The 22,861-nt window shown below is 48.9% G+C and overlaps 1 protein-coding gene across 4 annotated transcripts; it reads right to left on the bottom strand.

Moving 5' to 3' along the window:
* Nucleotides 1-286: 286 nt before the first annotated feature.
* PIRT (phosphoinositide interacting regulator of transient receptor potential channels) lies at nucleotides 287-13,038 on the bottom strand. 4 transcript variants are annotated; one of them, XM_019481853.2, is made up of 3 exons: nucleotides 12,899-13,038; nucleotides 3,186-3,282; nucleotides 287-818 (listed from the first exon to the last, which is right to left on the bottom strand). In XM_019481853.2, the coding sequence occupies exon 3, from the start codon at nucleotides 782-784 to the stop codon at nucleotides 386-388; it is 399 nt and encodes a 132-aa protein (XP_019337398.1). In that variant the 5' UTR covers nucleotides 785-818; nucleotides 3,186-3,282; nucleotides 12,899-13,038; the 3' UTR covers nucleotides 287-385. The 4 variants fall into 4 exon arrangements, with proteins under 4 accessions (XP_019337398.1, XP_059589093.1, XP_019337397.1 ...); XM_059733110.1 differs by lacking the exon at nucleotides 12,899-13,038 and adding an exon at nucleotides 11,587-11,667; XM_019481852.1 differs by lacking the exon at nucleotides 3,186-3,282.
* Nucleotides 13,039-22,861: the final 9,823 nt, after the last annotated feature.

Genomic DNA, 22,861 nt, shown 5'->3' with positions numbered 1-22,861 from the left:
GTGAAACATCTTTCAGGAACAGAGCTGTTGGGAAGGAACAAAAGGTTTAGAGTTTTATTCTGTACGATATATAATACAAGGTCAAATGCTACAGTGAAAGCTGGGTCAAAAAGGGGGTTTTAAACCTGACCTGTTAGTCTCAACTCCAGAAATCTGTTCCCCTATCATGAAATTCCTTGCACATTATGTGAAATTTACTTGCAGACAGTAAAGCACCTTGGCAGACCTTCACCCACAGACAGAAGAGAAGATCAGAAGAGAAAGACTGACAAAATATATCCAACAGTAGGACTAGACCATAATTTATTCTCATGGCTAATCCAAATGGGAAGAAAGGATTTGCTAAGCATTTCTTCTTCCTGTAAATGCTGCACCTCAACTGTCCTCAGCGGGTGGAGAAGAAAGACTTGAGGCTCTGTAGGAACCGTGACTTCTGTCTCTGTCTCTGTTTCTTCCGAATGATAGGGATCCAGACTAAGCCACATACTAGAAGCATTAGTCCCAGAGAAAGGAAAGCTGGGCCACACATTTTGTAAATGCTTTGATTTTCATTTCCAATGCAGGACAAGCTGGTGATTACCATACCAAAAAGGAAAATAGCTGCTCCAACAGACATTACAATAATGGGCTTGTGATACACATCCCACTTATTCCTAGATGCATTGATCCAGACAGACTCACTCCTGGAGCTAATGCACAAGATACTGGTAGTGTGACTTGTGTGAATGGTCTGGGATTGAAGAGATTTCTCAGTTTCCTCCATGCTTGTGGGATGGGTTTCCATAGTATCAGGCTCTGTAAGATCTGGGTAGAAAACTCTGAAATGAAGGACAGATAATAGAACAGGTTAATGATGGACAGGCTGAACTCAATTAAGAGATTAATTTGGTTCAGTGGTTCCTGTTTACCTGGGGTAAGTGCTATTCAATACAGGACATGTCTACACAGGCTGGCAGGGGCATGGGGGCTGGTCCCAATCCCAAAATGGCTGAGGGAGTTGTCCCCACTTGGCAGGTTTGCTGCCTGCCAGCCACATGGGGAATCAGGAGGGTCCTGATCTCCATATGGCCAGGAGAGCCACCTCCCTCAGAAGACATGCTGTCTTTCACTCGCATGACCCTCCAGACCCCACTTGGCTGGCAGACAGTGTCCCTGTCCAGTAAGGATAGCTGTCTCAGCCATGTGGTGATCAGGAGGGTCCCAATCCCCACATGGCTGGGACATAGCGTCCTGCTGAGCTGGGACAGCTCTTCCCTCTGGCCAGGCTGACTGGGAGAAATTTTCTTATGGTCAGCGTCTACACGTATGCTACTGTGCAGTAACTATTACAATGTTAATATAGTACCTGCATTTGTTAGTACTAGCAAACAGCACAGTAGCCTAATTACTGAACAGCAAGTCCCATGCACATGTAGATGCTGACACTATTGCACGTCAGATTAGTCTAATGCACAGTAAAGTGTCATGTGTAGATGCACCCACAGAGCAGAAAAGTTTGGTACTTCTCTGTTAACAGAGGAGCATTTCATTTCTTTGGAAGTACTTTGATTTCAGTTTGTACCACCAAGGCTTACTTGGGGCCAGACTGGGCATGTCTACCTGTTCAATTAATGCACATCCATACATTCTGGTGCATATCATGCTGGAGCTTATAGCTCCTGAGCGTGCCGTTTGAATGAAGACCTGGTACTGCATCATGTTGATCCAGGCTGGAGCCTTCCAGGCTGGCAGGGGCCTGGGGGATCATCCTGCTAACCTGGGGCTGTTCCAAACCAGCTCAGTGTGCTGCAGAGGATCTGGCTGGGGCAGAAGGATGCTCCAGTGTGGGGCTACTCAGCAGGCAGTCTCTGCACTGAATCACCCTTGTGCCCCAGATGGCCCTGTCAGCATCTACATGTGCATCACTGTGCACTAAAAAACTCTCCTACAGGATATTACCCATATTTAAAAGTACTAACTTGTGGTGGCATTTATTAGTTTAGTTTACTGTAGCCTAATAGGGATGCACATTTAGATGCTGAAACTTATACTGAGGAGCTAATTAAGGGCCTCCACAATAAATGTCTCATACAGATGCTCCCACTGAGCCCAGGCACTGAGCAGAAAAGCAGATGACCTTTACTTGTATCTAGACTGTGAGCAGGGAGAGACTTTGCACTAAACAATTCACAAGGCTTCTGCTGTCTCCGCTGGCAGATCTAAGATTTTGAAAATGCAGGTGGAGGTGTTATGATGCATCATGCCATAACACAGAGCATATTTTCATCCAATTAAAAATGAAATAAAATAAAAGATTTACTAATATGCTAGGCTACTAAAGCTATGCTATTCAATTTGTGATACAAGCAAAAACAAAAATAACTAGGTCTGATTGCCAGCTCCAGGGTATGGCAAGCACCTGATGAAAGGGGGGAACAGCTGTTACCCCTCAGCCTGGCCATGGATAGAACTGCTCCCTGAACCCCCACATGAGTCCCTCATACACTCTGCTATGGTCTCAAAGTACCTCTCACCACCCTTTATCCATTGCCCTGCCACCTCAAATGCTCCCTGGCTCTGCTCTGCCCCCTTAATCCCACATGCCCTCATGCTCAGTCTGACCCCATATTACCCTAAATACATTAAAACCTACCATAACCTTCATGAGCTCTAACGTGCCCCCTCAGCACCCCCATGAATCTACTACACCCTGCACAAAACAGTTATACCCCCCTGATCCCTCAGCACCCTGCTCACACTGCACTGAGGCCTCCCTTGCTCCTTTGAGTATTCAAATCTCACTGCAGCCTTGGACACTCTCACCAAAATCCCTCCTGCTCCCAGCCCCCTCACAGTGCATTTCAGGCTCATAACCCCACCACCTCCCTTAGCTCCAAACCTTCTTATACATCCCCATCAACATAATGCCAGAGTTGCTCCTCACCCCACAGAAACCCCTCCCCTGAAACTCCCTGTGGTGCCTGTGTCCTTGCCATCCAGCTGTTCATGGACCAGAGGATCCCCTTTCCCTAAAAAATACTCCCAAACAGTCTCCCCTCACATCTCACAGCTCCTGACCATGGATCAAGTGGTGGAAGGGCTGTAACTGCCTCCCCAACTGCTTCCCCCTCCTTGCACCATGTCCATAGGTAGTTCTCCACCCTCAATATACAGAAACAAGCAGTTGGAATCAGGAGAGGACTCACTTGACCCACTTGTAGTATCCCTATCCAGGGAGACCCCGCCTTCTGGATCCGCTTTAGGCCACCCTGGTTGCACTGCTGCTTCAGCCTCCCACATCTGCTGCAATGAAATAATCCCAGAAATAATTCCAGCAGTAATTTACCTCTTTGCCTTACCTTTACAACTCCCTCCTGCCTTTGACTGCTGTGGCACTGCACAGCTAAGACTTCTTATAGCTCTGCCCCTCCCTTCCCTGTCTTTCATTTGTTATAGGTTTGAATTCCATAGGAATGGATCCGCCCTGTATAGCTGGAGTGGGTAATTATTTTGGCCCATGGGCTACACATGGAGTTTTGGTGACCTGTTGCAGACCAAGTCACCACTGCCATCCTGCTCCCCCAACCCCCTCCACTGAAGAAAAAAAAAATGTGGCGAGCCTGATTTTATTTTTTCCTCTTCCTGGAGCCTGTGTGGCTGCCTGAGCTGTGCAGGGGTCCTGGTGCTTCCATCCATGGAAGTTAGGGAGCTGGTGTTTCCCTTCATCGATGTGGTTCCCCCAGGACTGCCCAGGCCGGGTTCTAGCAGGTGGATGCCCCACCCTTGGCAGGTAAGGCCCCCACCCTTGTGTACATGCCCCAGGGGTTTAGTTTGGTTTACTTCTCCCTAAATTGAAGTGGTGTTTTTAAAAACCCACCGTTTCAATTTAGGGAGAACTAAACCAAATTAACCGCCATGGCATTTACAAACAGCCTACAGTGAGATAATATGGGGTGAAAAAGAGGCTATCGGTGAAAAAGAAGTTGGAGAAAACAGGAATGAGAGAAACTCAAAGTGTGAGTGGATGTAGTGTAAATGTAAATAGGTAGAAAGGAGAAACAAAAAGTAAAGCAGAGAAGGGATGGGTAAGAAAGGAGGGGAAAGGATTAAGGGAAACATTACAGAGGTAAATATGCAGGGCAAGAAAGGCTCTCGATGAAGAAGGGAGTAGGAAATCAGGGTGGCAAATGGCAGAAGAGTAGGGGAGGAGAGGGGAGAAAAGGTAGGGGAAAAGAAGAATGTAAGAGGTCAGACCAGGCAGGTATCTGCTGAATCAGATGTCAGGCAGGTTGTAATGTGTCATAAAACCGATGTCTACAATGAGGCCATGATTTTTTGTATCCAGTAGATTTATGAAATGAAGTTCATAGGCTCATCTATGGAAGGTGTTTTGTAAGTTCCCCATGAGGATTAGAACTGAGAGATCAGAGAGGGAGTGATTGTCCAGTGAGAAGTGTGCCCCCACAGGTAGTTGGGTGTTCATATCTTTGATAGATTTTTGGTATGCATTCATTCTGGTGTGCAGTTGTTTTTTCTCCAACATATTTTCCATTAGGGCATTTAGTGCACTGGATGAGATATATAACATTTTTGGAGGTGCAGCTGTAAGATCCAGGGATGGTGATGGTTCTGTTGTGGTGTGTAGTTATAGTTGGGGTGGTGGAGATGTTTTGGCAGGTTTTGCATTTCTTGTCCTGGCATGGTCTGGATCCATTCGTTAGTGTGGTTTGGGTCATAGGGAGTTTGCTTCTGGTGATGAGGTTAGTGAGGTTTGGTGCTTGTTTGAACGCTAGGATGGGTGGTTCTGGAAAAGATCTCTTTAAGAGAGGAGTCTTCTTCTAATATGGGGTGCAATTGTTTGAGCTTTTTCCATGTAGGTTCTAGGGAAGGGTGATATGTCATAACTAATGGTGTGCGGTTTCTGGGGATTTTCTTTTTGTACAGCAGCAAATCTTCATGTGGTATCTGGGTAGCTCTTTCAAAAGTGTGATCTCTCTCTCTGAAGAAGTGTCCTTGTTGGCTGAAGGTCCTTTTGGGATTTGTGAGGTAGCAGTCATGGGTATTCTCCTCGCTGCAAATGTGGTGGTATCATAGAGCTTGGCTGTATATTACAGCTTTTTTGGTGTGTTTAGAGTTATTGCTGGTTGTGTGTAGATATGTATGTTGGCCCATGGCTTTCTTATATATGGTGGTTTGAATTTTACCATCTTGGATATTGATCATGGTGTCCAAAAAGGAAATGCTGGTGTTAGAGTATTCAAGTGATAGTCTGATGGACGGGGGATGTTTGTTGAATTTTTGGTGGAAATCAGAGACTTCAGGGTTTCTGTCCAACTGGTGGGCCATAAAACGTTTGGCATATTGTGCGGCCATTTTGGTGCCCATAGTTGTCCCCATAGTCTGGAGAAAGTGTTGATTGTTGAAATTGAAGTTGCTGTGTGTGAGGATGAAGTAAGTGAGTTAGTGATATCCTGAGGTCTGTACTTTGAGTTGTAATCTTGTTCTTGTAGATATTTGAAGCAGGCTTGGATGTCATCCTGATGTGGGATGTTGGTGTATAGGCTAGTGACATCCATGGTGGCTAGCAGGGTATTGCTGAGAGGGTGGTCTACGTTTTTGAGTTTTATCAGGAAATCAGTTGTATATTGGATGCAACTTGGTCTTTGAGTGAAGTGTGGTTTTAAGATCGATTTGATGAAATCTGCTATTTCTTCCATTAGGGTTCTGTGGTTTGAAATGATAGGTCTTCCAGGGTTTCCTTGTTTGTAGATTTTAGGGAGCAGGTAAAAAATCCCTGGATTGGGTAGTGGAGGGATAAGGGTCTGAAGTTTTTCTTGTAGTTCCAATGGAAATTATGTAATGGTAGTTTTGAGTTTTGAGGAGAAAAGGGGAGTAGGAACTTCCTCTAGTTTTTTGTTTTGTTTTTTTTTTTTTATAGTAGATCATGTCAGAGAGTTGTCTGCTGGCTTCTTTTACCCAGGTAGGGTGTGTCTAATATCTGGTACAGCTATTTGGTATTCATTACTATTGTTGGTGTTATAAATAGTTGGGTGTATTAATTCTGTGTAATGGGCTCTGTAAGGATGTCTTTATTAGCTAATCCACTTGTGGTACAAACTCGCTGGATTGACTATCCCAGGATACACCCCTCTTCAGGGCCTGGGGCATGGGTACATACCTGAATGCGCTCCCTGGGGCAGGCTTCCTCTTGCTACAGACCTTTATATGTATACTTCTATCTATATCTGTACCTATATTAATTTTTTAAAGTTTTATATATAGATGTTTGCAGCTCAATATAGTGTATATAGTTAAGTATGTTGGGCCTGGGCTAACTCGATAGAGGAAAGAGAGATCCACCCCAAATTCTGGCATCCTTTTCACAGCACCCTGTCCTGCCTACCCGCCCCATCCAATTGAGAATAGGGCACATCTTTGGGTGTACCTGGGTTACATATAGTTCCTCCTTTTCTGCTGGTTTAGTTATTATTTGGTGGTTGGCTCTTAGAGATTCTATGGCCCTTCTTTCTGACAGGAAGTCATTGTTATATAGTGGTGTTTGTCATTGAGTATTTCATTATTCATTCCCTCTCTGAAGCAGTCAATGTAGTGAACGAGGTTTGAATTTTGTCCGCTGTTAGGTGCCCAATCTGAGGTTTTATTGGATGTTATGGCATTGATTTTTTTTCCCCTCAATGCTGTCACCAGATGAATTCATGTTGAAAGTGGATTCCTTTTGGATTCCCTTTGGATTTGATACCTCTGTCTGAAGGAATATTTCCACAACGAAAAGGAATCCACTTTCAACATGAATTCATCTGGTGACAACATTGAGGGAAAAAAATCAACACCAAAAAAACCCAAACAAACCTCAGATTGGACACCTAACAGTGGAGAAAATTCAAACCTTGATCGCTACATTGACTGCAAACTTTTCACAAGACAATCACTCCCTCTCCAACCTCTCAGTTTTAATCCTCAAAGGGAACTTACAAAATACCTTCCATAGACTAGCCTACAAACACCGCTTCATAAATCTATTGGATACAAAAAAAATAAATAAATCATGGACTCAATATAGGCATTGGTTTTATGGCACATTACAACCTGCCTGACATCTGATTCAACAAGTACCTGCCTGACGTGACCTCTTACATTCTTCTTTTCTCCCACCTTTTCTCCCCTCCCCTCCCCTACTTTTCTGCCCTTTGTCACCCTGATTTCCTACTATTTCCTTCTTCATTGACAGCCTCTTTCTTGCCCTGTATATTTACTTCTCTAATGTTTCCCTTTGGCATTTCCCCCTCACTGCTTTCTTCCCCCTCTCTCCTCTGCTTTACCTTTTGTTTCTCCTTTCTACCTATTTATATTCACATTACATCCTGTCACACTTTGAGCTTCTCTCATTCCTGTTCTCCAACTATTTTTTATCAGGTCCTGATCTGGGTCTTCACCTCCATCATGGCTTCCCTCACATCCCAATCCCAAGCCTGCTATTTGTGCAGGCTCTGCAACTTGTGGTTGAGGCATTCCTGTTGCCTTCTCTGGAACCAGGCTCACCTGCTTCTAGACTTCTGGAAGAAGTCCCTCCTTCTCTTTTTCACGCTGGCCCACCACTGCCTTAACTCCAGCTGAATCTTCTCGTCTTCCGTAAGAGTCACATTCAGTTTCCACATCCCCTTGCCTCTCTTGAGCTACTCTCCCATTTCTGCTTTCACTGTTAGGAGGCAGTGGTCCAAGAAGCAGACCAGCATGGATTCAGCTTTTACTACCTTCCACCCTTTTGGGAGGAAGATGAAGTCTATGTGTGATTTAGACTAGCCCAAGGGGTCTACACAGGTGAACTTCTGCCCGGTCCTGTCTCCTCTGCCTCTATCCATCAGGCTGTGTTCACATAGGATCTACTACAGCAAATTGGAGGAAGTATCTTATCCCTTTATTTGGCCTCCACTTACTCTGTTGCCCACCTTGAGGATGCAGCTCATGTCTCCTGCCATCATCACTGGCTGGCCACTGGGCACCGTTACCGTCACCGACATGTTTTTAAGGAAGATGTGTTTCACTGTCTTATTTGCTTGTACAAATGCATTCAAAACCTTCTTCTGTTTCCAGGGTGACCTACAGCAACCTGCCTGCAATTATTTCTCTGTGCTTCAGGGGGCACACTCTGTCTTCCTTCAGGAGTCCCATGACTCCTGCTGCCAAATTGTCACTGCCACTTGACCAGAAAGAGGGACAGTGTTATCACCTCTTCTTGAACAAAGCATAGTCATTAGAATTGGGCAGGGCACATTCATGATTACAAAGGATGTCTGCCTGTAGTTGCACCAGGGCCATTTCAATGGTGTCTCATTTCTCCTTCCTAAACAAACTTCTCACATTCAGTGAGGCTATAAAGATCCCCATGAGTAAAAAAGTGCTGGGGGGTTGGGAGGGATAACTGTAGCTCTCTTCTTTCTGTTGTTTAAGCCTATGGCATTTGAGGCTCTCTCCCCTCTCCTGACCCAAGTCTTCCATCTGTTTGTGGGCCCCTTTCCAGAATTGTGACCCCCTCCTGCTGTCTGATATGTGTTTGGGAGGACCTGCTTCTCTTTTGGTAGTGGGAGGGTTACCCAGGCATTCTGGTTTTCTTATAGAGACTCTGGGATTTCCCCCTTTCCTGCCTGGACTTCCATATCTGAGCCTTCATTTTCCTCCTCCTTTTCTGGGGCTCTTTCCAGACTGCCCCCTTAGGAGGTTTGGGTCTCCCTTTCTCTTTCCTCCTTTTTTACCTTTCCAGTTCTACAGCCAGGTTGTCCTCTCCCTAAAGTTTTTTAAGTTCCTCCACAATCCTTCTCAAGGCTATCACATTTTCCTGAGCATGGGTTTCTTTCTCCTTTTTGGAGAGAGGTTCCCCTCCTGCCTCCTCCCTTTCTGGGTTTTTTTGTCCCCTTCCTCTCTGTTTCTCCCCCTTTAGTTGCAGTGGTGTGTGGTGTGTGTATGGGGGTGGGGGACACTTTCTGCCTCCTTGGCCTCAGTTGGGTGTTGTAGGGAGGGGAGGAGATCACTTTCTGGGGGTTTTTTCTTGTGTTTCCCTTTCCTAACATTAGCATAGGCTCTGGGGCACTCTAAAGATGTGACCCTCTTTTCCACAGCTTACACTTTCATTCCTCCCCACAGTCTTTGGCTTCATGTTCCTTTTACTTGAACACAGCATAGACTTTGTTTGTGCATTGTGTAATCACATGACACTCTTTCCTACATTTCCTTCAGAGCTTAGGTTATCCCTGGTAGAAGACAAACCCTTTGGGCACATCCACATGAGCATGTATGTGCCTCTTGCAGCATCCCAAATCAGTTTGAGATGCTGCAAGAAGCAGTTCCCTGTACTGCATATTTGCAGTGTGGGGTCAAAATTTGATACCTGGAGATCCAGGTATAAAAAATACCCTGGTGGAAAAAAGCACGGCAGGGCACAGTCCTGGACCATGCCCTGAGGCAACCGGAGGTTCAGGTCCTAAACAGAGATGCTCTGGTAACCAGCTAGAGCATCTCTATGGCTGGCTCTTGCCCTGGTGCTGATGCATGCTGCCTACCCAGGCAGGGCAAGCAGGACTGCAGGCTGCAGGGACCTGGACCTTGGCTCCATGGCAGGTTAGTAGGGGGTAGGGGGCTGGAGGAGGGGAGGGAAACCATGGGGGAGGCAGGTAGGGAGAGTTGGGTCCCCCGCCCGGCCTCAGACCCCCTTCCACCCCCAGCCCCAGCTGTGTCCCCCAGCATGGCCTGCACTCACCAGCAGCAGCAGTGGCTGTCAGGGCTGCTCAGAGTCTCATGGCACAGCCCCTCCATGCAGCGCAGGGCAGCAGGGGGTAGTGGGTCTCTGCCCCAGCCACCTGGCACCCATGCTGCCGCATCTCATGGGTGTGGCCCAGCTCAGCAGGGTGCCACATGGTGCCACATACTGTCATGCAGCTCAGGGCTGCTCAGACTGAGTGGGGCTGGCCCCGGGTGACAGCCCCAGGGGCCCTGAGCTGCTGCAGTGTGCCCTGCTGAGCTGGGCCAAACCTGCAGCATGTGGCAGCACAGCTGTCAGGTGGCTGGGACCAATCCTGATCCCCACATGGCTGGGAGACCTGTTTCCACTGGGCAGGATGATGCCTGCCAGCCAGATAGGGATCAGGAGATTCCTAGTCCCCATGTGGCTGGCAGGCAGTGTCCCCACCCAGTGGGGATGGCTCTCTCAGCCATGTGGTGATCAGGAGGGTCCCAGTCTCCATGTAAATGGCACACAGCATCCTGCTGAACCAGGATGGCTCTCCCCAATCCCTGTGGCTCCCTGTTGGCTAGGCTGTCTGGGAGCAATTTGTTCCAGGTCAGCATCCACATGTGTGCTACTGAGAAGTGGCTAATGTGTCCTTAATCTAGTACCTGTGTTTGTTGGTACTAGCAAACTACACACTAGTTTAATTTACTGCACAGCACATGCCATGCACATGCAGATCTTGAGCTTCTATACATGAGTGTTGAGGCTTCTCCGACACACTGGCATTTCAGTGTGTTAGAGCAGACTTCATTAACTGAGTTTTCTGGAGTGTGGCAATTGCCATACACGAGAAGCCTCCTGCATCTCGTGTATCAGAGTCCCCCATGGTGGTGGGGGCTCTTGAAGTAAAGCTTGTTGAATGAGCTTAAGTGCAGGATGTTGATACAGGAAACATGGCAGAGCTGCTCTAATTAAAGCACTGCCCCCCCCGACCCCTGGAGCATGTGTAAAAAGTGCCCTCTAAAGCTTTACTATGCATTAGATTAGTCTAATGTGCAGTAAAATGTCTAGTATAGACACCCCCCCCTAAAAGGGATTTTTGACCAAAACTGATTAATTCTTAAAAACACTTCTGTAACAGGGTGGCTTATTTGCTGGGTCTCCGCTGGCTGCCTGCCTGTCTCTGGGGTAACCTCTCACCTTGCTCACCTGCCATGCCTTGGTAGAAAAAATATGAAAGTTGTTACTAAGGTGGGAGGCTACCCATTTTCTTGCTCTCCTCCTCACCAGTACACATTCTGACTTTCCCTTACACGTGTCCCATGCTTCACAGATGTTTCCTCAGCGGTTGGCACTGAGACCCAAGCTCCGGAGTCTCACATGGGACTCTCACTCCCCACCAGAGCTCACAGTCCCAGCACCATCATGCTGGTTTCTCTCACTTCTCACTCTCAGTCCCCTCACCAGGACTGCATCTCTCTCACCCGCTCTGTGGGCCTCTTCACTACACCACCTCTGCGGGCCACTACCCTCAGGAGCTTCTCTCTGTCTCTCCCTCTGCAGCCACAGGACCCTAAGGTGAGCTTAGGTGCTGCCCAGGGTCCCTCCTCCTGACCCGGGCCCTGCCTCAGAGTTCACCAGGAGTCTGGACTCCCCCTGCCTGATCTTATCCACTAGGGATGTGGGGGATGGGGTTAGGAGGCACCCAACACTCACCTTTCACCAGGGAGGTAACTGGCCTGGAATTCCTGGGGGCTCCCATGCTACCAGGAGCCTCACCAGGCCACCCTTCCCCAGCAGGGTGTGATTTTAGGTCTTACCCAAGACCAGAAGCCTCCAAGCCATCCCCCAGCTCCTGCTCTTACCTCCAGAATCTGTTATGCTATGAGGAAGTTGGATGGTGCTGTTTCCTCTGCTGCCAGAAGTTAACTGATGGCCCTGCCTGGCTGGTCTATGTTTGAAAATGTCCGCCCCCATCAGGCACCTGGCAGCTGCCTGCTCCAGCCCTTAAAGTGGCAGGCACCCAAAAGGTGCTCTGTCACAACTTGCAATTTCATTTGGCTCACAGGCAGTACCATTAGTTATGCTTACAATTTTTTTCTGTTGTTTTTATTTTTGTGGTTGCATAAATTTCCACTTCCTGCATTTGGCTGCCTTGTAAGATGGGTGTTTGAGTGATAATGCTGGTTTGTGATCCGAGATACGGTTGTTCAAGTCCAGAGTACCTCTACTGACTGCTGTCTAATGAGATAAGAATCAGGGCAATGGATATCTGTTGCTATGAATCAGTGAGGGAGCTTGTCCAATGTAAATGGAATGTAGCCATGCAGAGGTTGCAAATTAGCACAGTTGTAATACCCTTCCAGCCACCAAGTATGTTACTAGCTTATACACCAACATCCCACACCAGGATGTATCCAAGCCTGCCTCACTTATCTACAAAAACTAGATTACAACTCAGAGTACAGACCTCAGGATATCACTGGACTCATATACTTCATCCTCACACACAACAACCTCAGTTTCAACAACCAACACTTCCTCCATACCATGATCTTTCAGGAAAAGCTCCTGTTGATTCCAGGTGGAGCTTTTCATTTACGAGGTGCGCTAAATGAAGCCTTTAAAAAGCATTTAAGAATATTAAAACCAACTACTCCACCCTACTTCTCATTCCTTTGAGCGAAGAGATTTCCCACAGCGTGTAACTAGGAACATGTCCTCATCCACAAACTCTTGTCACAGATATATACATTTTCTTTGTAAAAGGATTTTTACTGACTAATAGCTGTGCTATGGGGTCAGCAGAATGACAAGGAAGCAGACTGCTCTAAATTATAGTCATGGAAATTTAGAATTATTATCTTGCAATCAGTGCAGAGTTATTCCACTTGGGTACCTGACAACTGGACCTACCCTGTTTTCTGGAACATGTGGTATCAGGCTTTTTATAGATTCTAGAGTCAGAGAAAGTTTAGTGGGTCTCATAAACTTGCTCAGAGTCACATTATTACTGAACAGGAGATATGAGACATTTGAACATCCTTTTCCTGAGCTATTTATGTAGGACACAGTCCCACCTTCCAGAGGAAAAATCTTCCCAGCCTACTTATTCTGTGTCCAGAGAACATTCTCTGCAGTTTTCCAATGCAACAAAATTAAAACAATCCTACTTACATGGTTAACAGCTCAGGGTTGGTGCCTCTGACCCACACATGAATAAGATGTGCAGTAAGTGGGTGTTACAATTTCCTAAATTAATCACGTTTGCAGCCCGATACATTCCCCTTCACATTACCTACAGGGTTCTGTTGAGTGGCTAATAAACAACAAAGCATATTCCAGCACTGATGAGCTCACCAGCATATCAGGAAATATTTTAACTCTCTGATTCCCTGACTCTCATCCTTGACAGTGTGCAGTTGGCTCCATATAGGTTTGAATGGCTTTATAAAATGCTGAATCCCAGTAGTAAGTCTGGCTATGTGGGAGTGGAGGGTCAGCAGTTAAGGAAAGAGGCAATCAGAACTCCTGGGTTCAGCTGCCAATTTAGTATGTGACTTTAAGGAAGTCACTCACACCTCTCTCTGTCTCTATTTCCCCATCTTCAGAAGGAGAAAATGTTATTTTCTGGCTTCACAATGCAAGGAACTGTAATCAATGTCAGTAAAGGTATTTGAGATCCTTGACTGACAGGAACTAGAGTAATGCAATGTATTGACACTTAGCAATTAAATCACATGCCAGAAGAACTGTATGAGAAGGTACTAGCTCAGACATGGCACCTTTCTTTTACATAGACCTGGAGCCAGATTTGGTATTGCTATTTGTGTAAAATCAGAATAGTGTCATTCACTTGTGCGGAATATAGGATTTACAGCATCATCTTTGAGATCAGAACCTGTAATCCAGGAAACAGATTCCATATCTTGTGGTTTCATTTTAGTCCTCAAAGGGTGTTTGCTATTTTGGCACTGTCAACAGCACCCATCCAACCAAAGACCATATTGAGATACTATGCAGAAAGTAGCCTGGGAGAGTCAAGGTCTGAGCAAACTTGGAGTGCTGTAGGTGAGAACTTGGATGCTTTCATAGAGTGGTACCTGCTGCATGAACATGAAAAGGAGAAGGGGTGGTACAGGCTGGTATTGAGTCACAACACCAGAATATTTTGAATTAAAAAGGGAAGAAAAAATAAAACAACAAAAGATTTTTGGAGGAACTCAATCTCAAGGTTTTTTTTTCTGGTTGTTCATACCCTTCCCTCCATGTTCAACCTCCCCTCCATCTTGACTAGCAAACTAAAATAATCAATTATTCACACAGTTTTATCAGAGACATGGTTGCAAAAACAGTGACCCAGACTTATAACTCCTTGAGTCTACCGTCCTGTTTGGTCAGCAGTAGATGCTTTGGTACAAAATCCAAGGAACTCCACAACAGATGTATGTAGGGTAATCTGCCTCTCAAAAGTCTCATACTAATCTTGAACAATGCTCTGTTACCTGAAGTGCAAGGTTTTAGATCCCACTGAACACCATATGGATTGTCTTATTATACATATAATTGTAGAATCCCTCATTGGAATTAAGTAAGTTCCTGACCTCAGCAAGATCCTACAGCAATGAATTCCAGTCCAATGACACGGTGAGCCAGAAAAACATCTTATGATCAGTGTTGAATTTGCCTTTTTTCATTCTTACAGGTATTGAGAAATACATTTATTATTTATTATTATTTAACAGACATCTTGAAAGCAGCCAAATCATAGCCTGCCTGGAGACTGTCAGAGCTACATAGATCTAGGCTGCTGGACCATCCTTATGCATGGATCTGAGACAAGCCAAACTGATGCTGAATTACCTGGTTTGGAATTATCTCAGTGTTTCAGACACAGAAAGTGAATTCCTGATTTGCAAACATTCAGCTAAGTGCTTAACCATCTCATTTCTCTCCTCCATTGTTTCCATTCCCCGTGCAAGCCTTAACAACTGTTTCCCTGCAGGATTGTTCACATATGGTGTGAATTGACAAGGATTGTAGCAGATTGGATTTGGTACTAGAATTTCAACTCCAAGATTTACTTCCTTTCATTCTGGGAACAGAAAAAGACAACATGACTTTGGATTAGCTCAGAGCTGTGTATAATAATTCTGTTCTGATGATGGCTACTTGTGAACATTTATGCTTTGCCACACTCTGCACATATACCTAGTTAGAGACAAGTCCCACTTCAAAGAGCTCACAGTATGAGGTGAAACTGCCACAGCAAATAGTTGGTGAAGAGAACAAGCTGAATTATTTACCTAGGACCTGAGTCACCTGGAATTGTATCCATTATTATCAGTGGGCTATGGATTGAGCTACAAAAACGCAAATATATTTTTTTGATCCTTGTGCTTGACAGTGCAACCCAGGACACAATAGATCAAAGACATGACAGGTATCTTCACAAAGGCCTGTTCAGCCAGACCATGTAACTCTAATGTGCCACTGATTCCTGTCAGTTCCATGTTCTGTTTCCTGTTAGCTTCTCCTGTTCCATCTCTCCATCCCCTTCCATAAAGATGACTGCCCTAGCTCCCAGAGGAAAGTCACAAACTACCTAGCCTCCCCAGTGTCTCAGTTCCCCAATCCTTGTCATGCTCAGCTCCAGTCATCCCATCCCTTCAGAGTTGCCTCAAAGTGGGTACTACTTCTATCATATTTACACCCTCCTGAAATGGGAAAACATCTCTTGCACACAGCTGGGCACTGATTTTTATGGTCAGCTGGAAAAAAACTGCTTAGGGCAGACAGATTCTCCCTCAACTGGAGGTTTATTTAAAAAAAAATCAAGGTCAAACATAGGTGACTTGGTATGATTTCAGGATTTCTGGGCAACATGATCACAAAGATTCCTGGTGGCCTTAATACCTAGGACTCTAAATACTTTGCATCCCCTGTTTCAATGGCTGTTTACATCCCTGTATTGCTGAAGTTAAAAATCAATGTTTCCATGGTGACAAGCATAGTGGGTGTTGCCTGATCACTCCTCTTGGGTGTTCCCTTGTGGTGCTGGTTAAAAATCACTTCTGGTTTGACTCCCACTGAAATTTGGTTTGCTATATTCATCACAGACTTCTACTGTTGTGAATTCATCTATGCCTGTAGATAAGTATAGTTTGGGGTTTAGTTTCCTGGGCATATAAGGAATAGGAGTCAGAGATACACCAAGGAAACTTGATCTGTCTTCTGCCTTAGCTATTATCAGCACCCGTGACATGGACAGCCTGGACTGGACCTATTGTTGTTTTGTCACTAGGACAAGGACATCCCCTGGGCAGGGAGCTCTTCCTGCAGCGGCCAGTGCCGCTCTTCTCCAAACCATGGCTTCATCTCCTGGGGCTCTTCTGCCATCTGGTGGTAAGATGTTCTTGACTGAACCAAACACAAAGGCCCTGCGTGGGTTGGGATGCCAGACTTGGATATGGATTTTGGGCAGAAAAATTAAAATGGTCATGGTCAGGGATTTCCATAATTTTACCAGAAGGAAATAAAATCGTGAGTGAAAGAACAAACTCAGCTGATATGATGTACCTAGATGCCTTCTGGTAGTGGGTGTGCTGTTGTACAGGGCAGAATGAACCAAAACTCCTGTGCTCATGATGAGTAACTACCAACTACCCAGCCAAGTACAAAAGGTAAACACATTGTTTTTCGAGGGTACAATCTTTTTTGTACCAGCACCCATTTGTAAACATCAAAGGCCAGTCCTGACCTAGTTTCCCTCACTCGTGACCCATTTTCCTGTGACCCCAGTTCCCAGCACCCTAGTGTGTGGGGCAGGGGGTGGGTGTGTGTGACATGGGGGCTCCAAGAGCTCCTCTCAGGATGGAACTCTGCCAGCCTGAAAGGGAAAAGCCACTGTTTCCTATGTTTTTCTCCTTTAAAGGACAATCCATTTGAAAAGTTTGTTTGCCATCTTTTCAGATATTCTTGTGACTCACTTTTTGGGTTGTGACCCCTTCAGGGATGCTATCACCTACTATCACACTGTTCACCACAACGTGCAAGTCATTGCCAGTAAATAATAAAAAGAGCCGTACTACCTTACCGATCCAAGTAACATTTACCCATATTAACAATACTCCCAGGCACAGCAGTCTTTGTAGCTTGTCCTAGTCAGTTGATTTCAGAGATCTTCAAGGTATAGATATGCCAACCACCTCCTCCTGCACTTCCTGCTCTAGCCCAATTGCCCCACTGCCTGCGGAACTCCCACCCCCCTGCCCACACCTGCACCATGCCCATTGCAGACATATCTCAGAAGAACAAGACTTTATTCCCCTCACATCCAACAGACCACCCTCCATCCCCAACACACAGAGCCCCTTCACCACCCACCTCACCCTCCAACAATAAAAAAAAACCCTCTTCCCTGTGAGAACTATTTACAAAGGTGTGTTTTTTCTTGATTCCAAGAGGGGAGGACTGTGGGGTTGTGGTGCCTATGGGAAAGATTCTGGGGACAGGCAGCCAGAACCCTGGCCTCTGGCTATTCCCCTATGGATCTGTATGCCATGTTGAATATGATGGGTGGGGGGTTCTCCCAGGACCCATGGTGCCCAGTGCTCCTCTGGGGTGGGTGTCTCTCCATCTGGCTGGTGCACTCCATGCCCAGCAGCACTGATGTTCAGTCCTGGTGCCACTCCAGGTAGGTCAACACCCATGTAGAATCAGGGCGAGTGGCAGAGCTGGGCCCAGGCAGGTGATAGAGGACCTGGGGCAGGGCCTGTCCAGGGTTTTCTGCCAGTAGAAGGTAGTGGAGGACATCCTCCCAGGCCCAGGTGGGGGCCTGCTGTTCAGTGGTGGATGGCTGCCAGGGGGCCTGCAGAGCTAGAAGCCAGGGAGCAGTGCGCACAAACAAGACAATTAGGCCCAGGTTGGTCTCCAGGGTCCAGTGGTCATCCTCTGTGGCCTGAAAAGCACATCTCAGGATGTAATCTTGCTCCCACATGACCTGGATCCACTTCAGAGCCAGAAGCTCAGGCTAGTGCTCCTAGTCCATCAGGTCCCATGTCTTCTTCTGGGCAAGGTCCTCCTTACTCCATCTGTCCTGGTGGGTCAAATTCTCCTCCCACCACCTCTGCTTCCAGGCCAGGTCCGCCTCCTGCCAGGCCTGCCTGTGTGGTCTCCTCTCACTCCTCAGCCATCATGGAGGGAGAGGGTTCTGTCCATGGTGTGCCTCTGGCACAGAGAGCGTATATGGAGGGCCCCAGCAGTGAGCAGCGGTGTCCCTAAACCTGCATCCCTACTGGCCCCTGTAGCCTCACCTTCATGTCCAGATGCTAGATCTGCAGAGTCATGAGACAGAAGCCTTTTGTTAGAAATTGCAACATTGCAGACATAAGATGCTCTGCAGCAGTAGCCATGAGCTACCTGGCCTCAGACTGGGGGTTGGCTATGCAAGGGTACCCAAGAACCATGGTAAGTTGGGCAGGCAGGCCTGGTCCCAGGTGGGTGCTGGCAAAGCCCCCCATCCCTACATGCTCCCCTGGGGCTGGCGGCCCTGCTGGGTGCTGGCCATAGGCAGCTGCCTCCCCAGCTTTCCCCCAGGGCAGGACAGGCCAGACTCCTGGCAGCATCTGCTGCCATGTATCCAGACCCTGGTGCCCACCATCTCCTCCTGCAGGCCCACCACTCTACTGCACTGCTCTCCAGCCCACAGCACCCTGGGTCAGGGGGTGTGGGGCTCCCAGATAACTGGGACGAGGAGATGCTCACACCCCTGTCCTCCCTGCTGGTGGCCTCTCCAAGGATGCACCCTACTCCCCCCTCCCTGCCCCACACACACTGCCACTGTGCCCTAAGGATACCCCTGCTGTGTATGCCCCAGCTGGAATGTGATGAGCTGTTTATGAAGGCTGATGGGTGCCTGACCCACTATGCCATTAAGCTGATGATCCTCCTGGTGCCCCAGGAAAATCTGCACACCTGGTATAGGACCCTGAGCTACAACAGTGTGCAGGGAAGGCCTGTTCTGCCCCACAATCACTATTGCTACCTGGAGGGCTACCTGTGGCAGCGCTACACATCCCTGCCCCCCACTACAAAGGAGGACATTTCCACCAGCATCTATGCCTGAGGACAATGTGTGAGAGACTTCTGGCCACCTAGTTGCAGGGACATGGGCTGCTTAACAAAGTTTAGCACAGTGTCCTGCCTCTCTTCAGGCTGGGGGGGGGGAGGGCCTGTGGAATGTGCATGGGTCAGGCAGGGAGCAGGGGCAGGGGTATGGGCTGGTGTGCAGAGCTTGCCATGTGTCTGGGATTGGCATGGCTGGGAACTTCCAGCCTTGGAGCTGGTGCAAGAAAGTTAATGACTTGCTGCAAAAAGGGCACAGTTTTATGGGCATAGCTGGGCCAAGAATTGTGGTCTGTCATGGCAATCCACTGTGCCTACAAGACCTTGACATTTATGTGCCACTACCATGCCAACTTGTTGTTCTTTAACTCCTGCATCTCACTCAACAGGTCCTTATAGATGTGAGTGTTTCAGCAGCCCCTCTCAAACTGGAACAGCACCTCTTCATTGCCACAGAGTGCCACAAGGTCTCCAACATCCTCATAGCTCTAGTTGGAGCCCTGGATGCAGCTCATGGGCGTGTTCACCTGGGTGGTGCCAGGTCTGGATTGGGAGGACAATGCCATGCTTCTGGATCCTGAACCAGGTTGCTGGGCCCCTGTGTAGCTTTTCCTTTGTTGCCAGCCCTGGGCAGCTTCCAGCAGCACCCAGAGCAGGGGCAGAGAAAGGGACTGGCAGCCATGCAGTGGAGGCTATGCTCCATATCACCTGCAGATGTAGGAGAGGCTGCTGAGAGTTCATCAGGGAGATGGCTCTGTCACCAGAGACAGCCTGCAGGCAGACCTGTGGAGCCCACAAGCCTGGTCAGGGGGTGCAGCAGCCTGCAACCCTGTTCAGCACCCATCTGGACCAACAGCAGGGTCCTGGAAGCTGTCTGGACGTTCAGGTAGTCAAAGATAAGGAATGAGCTGCAACTGGAAAGGGAGATTAAGGACCAGAAGAAGAGGTTCTATAGGAATGCCAGGCAGAAAAGAAGTGGGGTTCTGCCAACAGACAGAAGAGCAGCAATGCTGCAGCTCAGGTGGGAGCTCACCCGCAAATACAGTGTCTTGACCCTCAACATCCAGACAAATCAGACTCCTCTCATCTTCCAGGTTGAAGAATGTCTCCAGGAGAGTGATCCCCACCTTCTTGGGGGGAGAGAGGTCATCCTGTTCTCAAGATCATTTGCAACACTCAGAAATCTCCATCTCACTAGCTTCCCCATTCAATCTGGTAGACTGGCATGTGACCTAGAGGTCAGCAAACTCCTCTGCCACTCTCCTTCATAGGGAATGGGCCAGATCACTCCCAGCCCACCCCCAACCTAGGGCCAGCCACCTCAGACAAGGCCATGGTGGAGGGTGGCCAGAAGGAGGCCCAAGCCCCATAGTCTGACAGGGCCCTGGTGCCACAGTCACCGGCCACCCTAGCTGCCTTAGCTGGGGCAGTCAGGGCAGGTGGGGGCAAATGGAGGCATCAACCCTTCCACCTGGTGGGACCTCTGTACCATAGGTGGGATGGGTGGGAGAAAGGGCTGGGTAATAGTTTCACCCCCTCCACTGGATGCCAGAGACCCTAGGCCCCTCAGATGGAATGGGTGTGAAAGGAGGTCTCACTGGGCAGGGCCTCTGCCCCAGAAGAGGATGTGCAATCCTTTGGCACCACTGCAGCACCTGAAGTTCTGGCCGCTTTCCCCTGAGGGCAGTGGTCTGTTAGGTGGGAAGAGCTACCACACTGGCAATAAGTGGTCTCCCTGAAGGAAAAATAAATCGCAAACCTCCACCCACTGAGTGTGAAGTTCAAGGAGAAAGGCAGAGACTAGGGGGCAATTAGCATCTCTGAAAAGACAAAAGATAAAATAAGATATCTCCCCATGGCAGACTGGCAAGAAAGAAAGCAAGCAAGAAAGACTTTGACTTTGAAGAGGCATTTATTCCAGGGAGGGTGACAAATTGGGGCCAGTAGAGATTATGTACAGGTTGGCCCGAAGATCTGGGGTTCATGGACAAGGCCTGGGCTCACGGCCTGCAAGGCCTGCCCGTACACTCTAGACAAAAAAACCAACCCCCCCCCCCCCCAAAAAAAACAACACACACAAAGTAAAAAAGGAGTATTTACATATATACAGTTCTGCCAGTGGGGACACCCAGGGGGGCCTCAGGGCATCAGGGGTCGGCCCGCATGAACAAAGTCTGCGGTCTCGGCTTGCTGGATACGTCTCTGCACCTTGAGCAGCTGGTGGTGTCACAAGGCAAGGAACAGGCATCCCACCTCGACTCGGCACAGTGCCCCCTTGAGGGCCAGCATTCCTCAAAGGCGGACACCGTCTGCTAGAAGACGGCATGCTCGAACTCAAGCGAGAAGCGGGCCCCGCACCAGCAGGTGGAAGAGCTGCAGGGCATCGACCATCCTGGTCCCGGTGAGCCAGTTTCGCCAGCTCTTCAGGGTGGCCATCTTGGCCTGGCCCAGCAGAAAGTTGGCCAGACTGACTGCAGTTCGCTCGGCCACCTGGTATGGGAAGGAGTGAATGTAGATGTCCTCTGAGAAGTCACGGCCCACTGCCCGAAGCAGCACTCCAAGGGTGGCAAAGAGCGACTGCTGCTGCGGGCAGTCGAGGAAAGTATGGAAAATGTCCTCATCCAGCACACCTGGGCAGAAGGGGTAGGCTGCTGAGGCCACCGGTGGCGCACAAAGGTGCCAGTGGCCAGGATGCTGTGCGCTAGTTGCCATTGGAAGTCTCCGGTCTTCTTGGCAGTGGGTGCCTTGTACAGCGTGAGCCACACTGGGGTCCCAGACCACACCAGGCGCCGCCGCCACACGGTGTCAGGGCGGCCAGCCAGCACCTGGGTGTGCCGGGTGCACACCACCCACACGTAGAGGTCCTTCCAGGGCAGTGTGCCAAAAAAGGGCAGCCCGTATTGCTGCTGGGGGGCACAGGGAGCCTAAGCAGTGTGGTGGCGCACTCAGCCAGCTTGCTGGGCACCACTGGGATAACCGGTAGTGGTGGGAAGGTGTCACCTGTGGCGTCTGTGGTGGGGAGGGTCTGGTGAGCCTGGAGATAGCCTTCCAGGGCAGTCACTGTTTCCATCGGGAAGGCAGCCCTCATGGCCTGCAGAAGTCGGCCCGCAGTGCAGACGGAGCACAGTGCCAGCTGGGCAGCTAGGGCTTTGGGCGATAGCCAGTCCGACTGAGCAGGGTCCAGGAGGTGCCCCAGGCAGGTGGTATGCACCTTGATGAGAGCAGCCATGAGGCTAGTGGAGACCAGGCTCAGCATCACATGCGGCAGGGCCGGGTTGTAGACCAGGGGCTCCCGAAGCAGTTGCGGGAACCGCGGGTGCCTGGCCTGGGGACAGAGATGGAAGGCAGCCCGCCAGGCCTGTACCATGCTGCAGTAGAACAGGGGAAGGACTGCCCCATTCAGGAAGGTGAGGTCCAGCAGAAACAACTCCTGGTCAAAGCCGAGGCCCCCCACTCACTGTAGGAATCGACATGCCAGCTGCCACCATGGGAGGTGGCCCTTGGCATACAGAAGCCGCTGGAGGGCTTGCAGCCAGTAGGCGGCCACCCTGCTGGTCAGGTCGATCAGGCCCTGGCCACCCTCAGTGGTGGACAGGGAGAGGGCAGCTTGCGGGAGCCAGTGGTGTCCTTCCTACAGGAAGTCCACTAGGAGCCACTGCAGTCTCTCAAGTAGCTCCGGCGGAGGGTCCAGCACTGCGCAGCAGTGCCACAGGGTCGCTGCTGCCAGGTTGTTGGTGATGAGGACCCGGCCGCAGTAAGAGAGGGTGGGCAAGCGCCAGCACCAGTGCTGAAGGCGGACCTCCACTCCCTCTACCAGGTCCTCCCAGTTGTGAGCTGCAAAGGCCAGCGGCCCGAGGAACACTCCCAGGGCTCTGAGGCCTTCCCAGTGCCAGGCCAGTCCTCCTGGCAGGTCTGGAGGTGGTTTGTTGGCCCACGTCCCAAATAGGAGCATGTCACTCTTGCCCCAGTTGACGAGGGCTGACGCCGTGAGGTCGTAGGTGCATTGGCAGTCCA

Source organism: Alligator mississippiensis, chromosome 8 (genome assembly GCF_030867095.1).
Source record: "Alligator mississippiensis isolate rAllMis1 chromosome 8, rAllMis1, whole genome shotgun sequence".
NCBI lineage: Eukaryota > Metazoa > Chordata > Crocodylia > Alligatoridae > Alligator > Alligator mississippiensis.
Note: the sequence above shows the minus strand (reverse complement) of the source record. Positions and strands in the feature narration are given on the sequence as shown.

Bases quoted from the DNA above. Each gene is read 5' to 3' on its own strand.
- PIRT (XM_019481853.2), bottom strand. From the start codon at position 784: ATGGAAACCCATCCCACAAGCATGGAGGAAACTGAGAAATCTCTTCAA.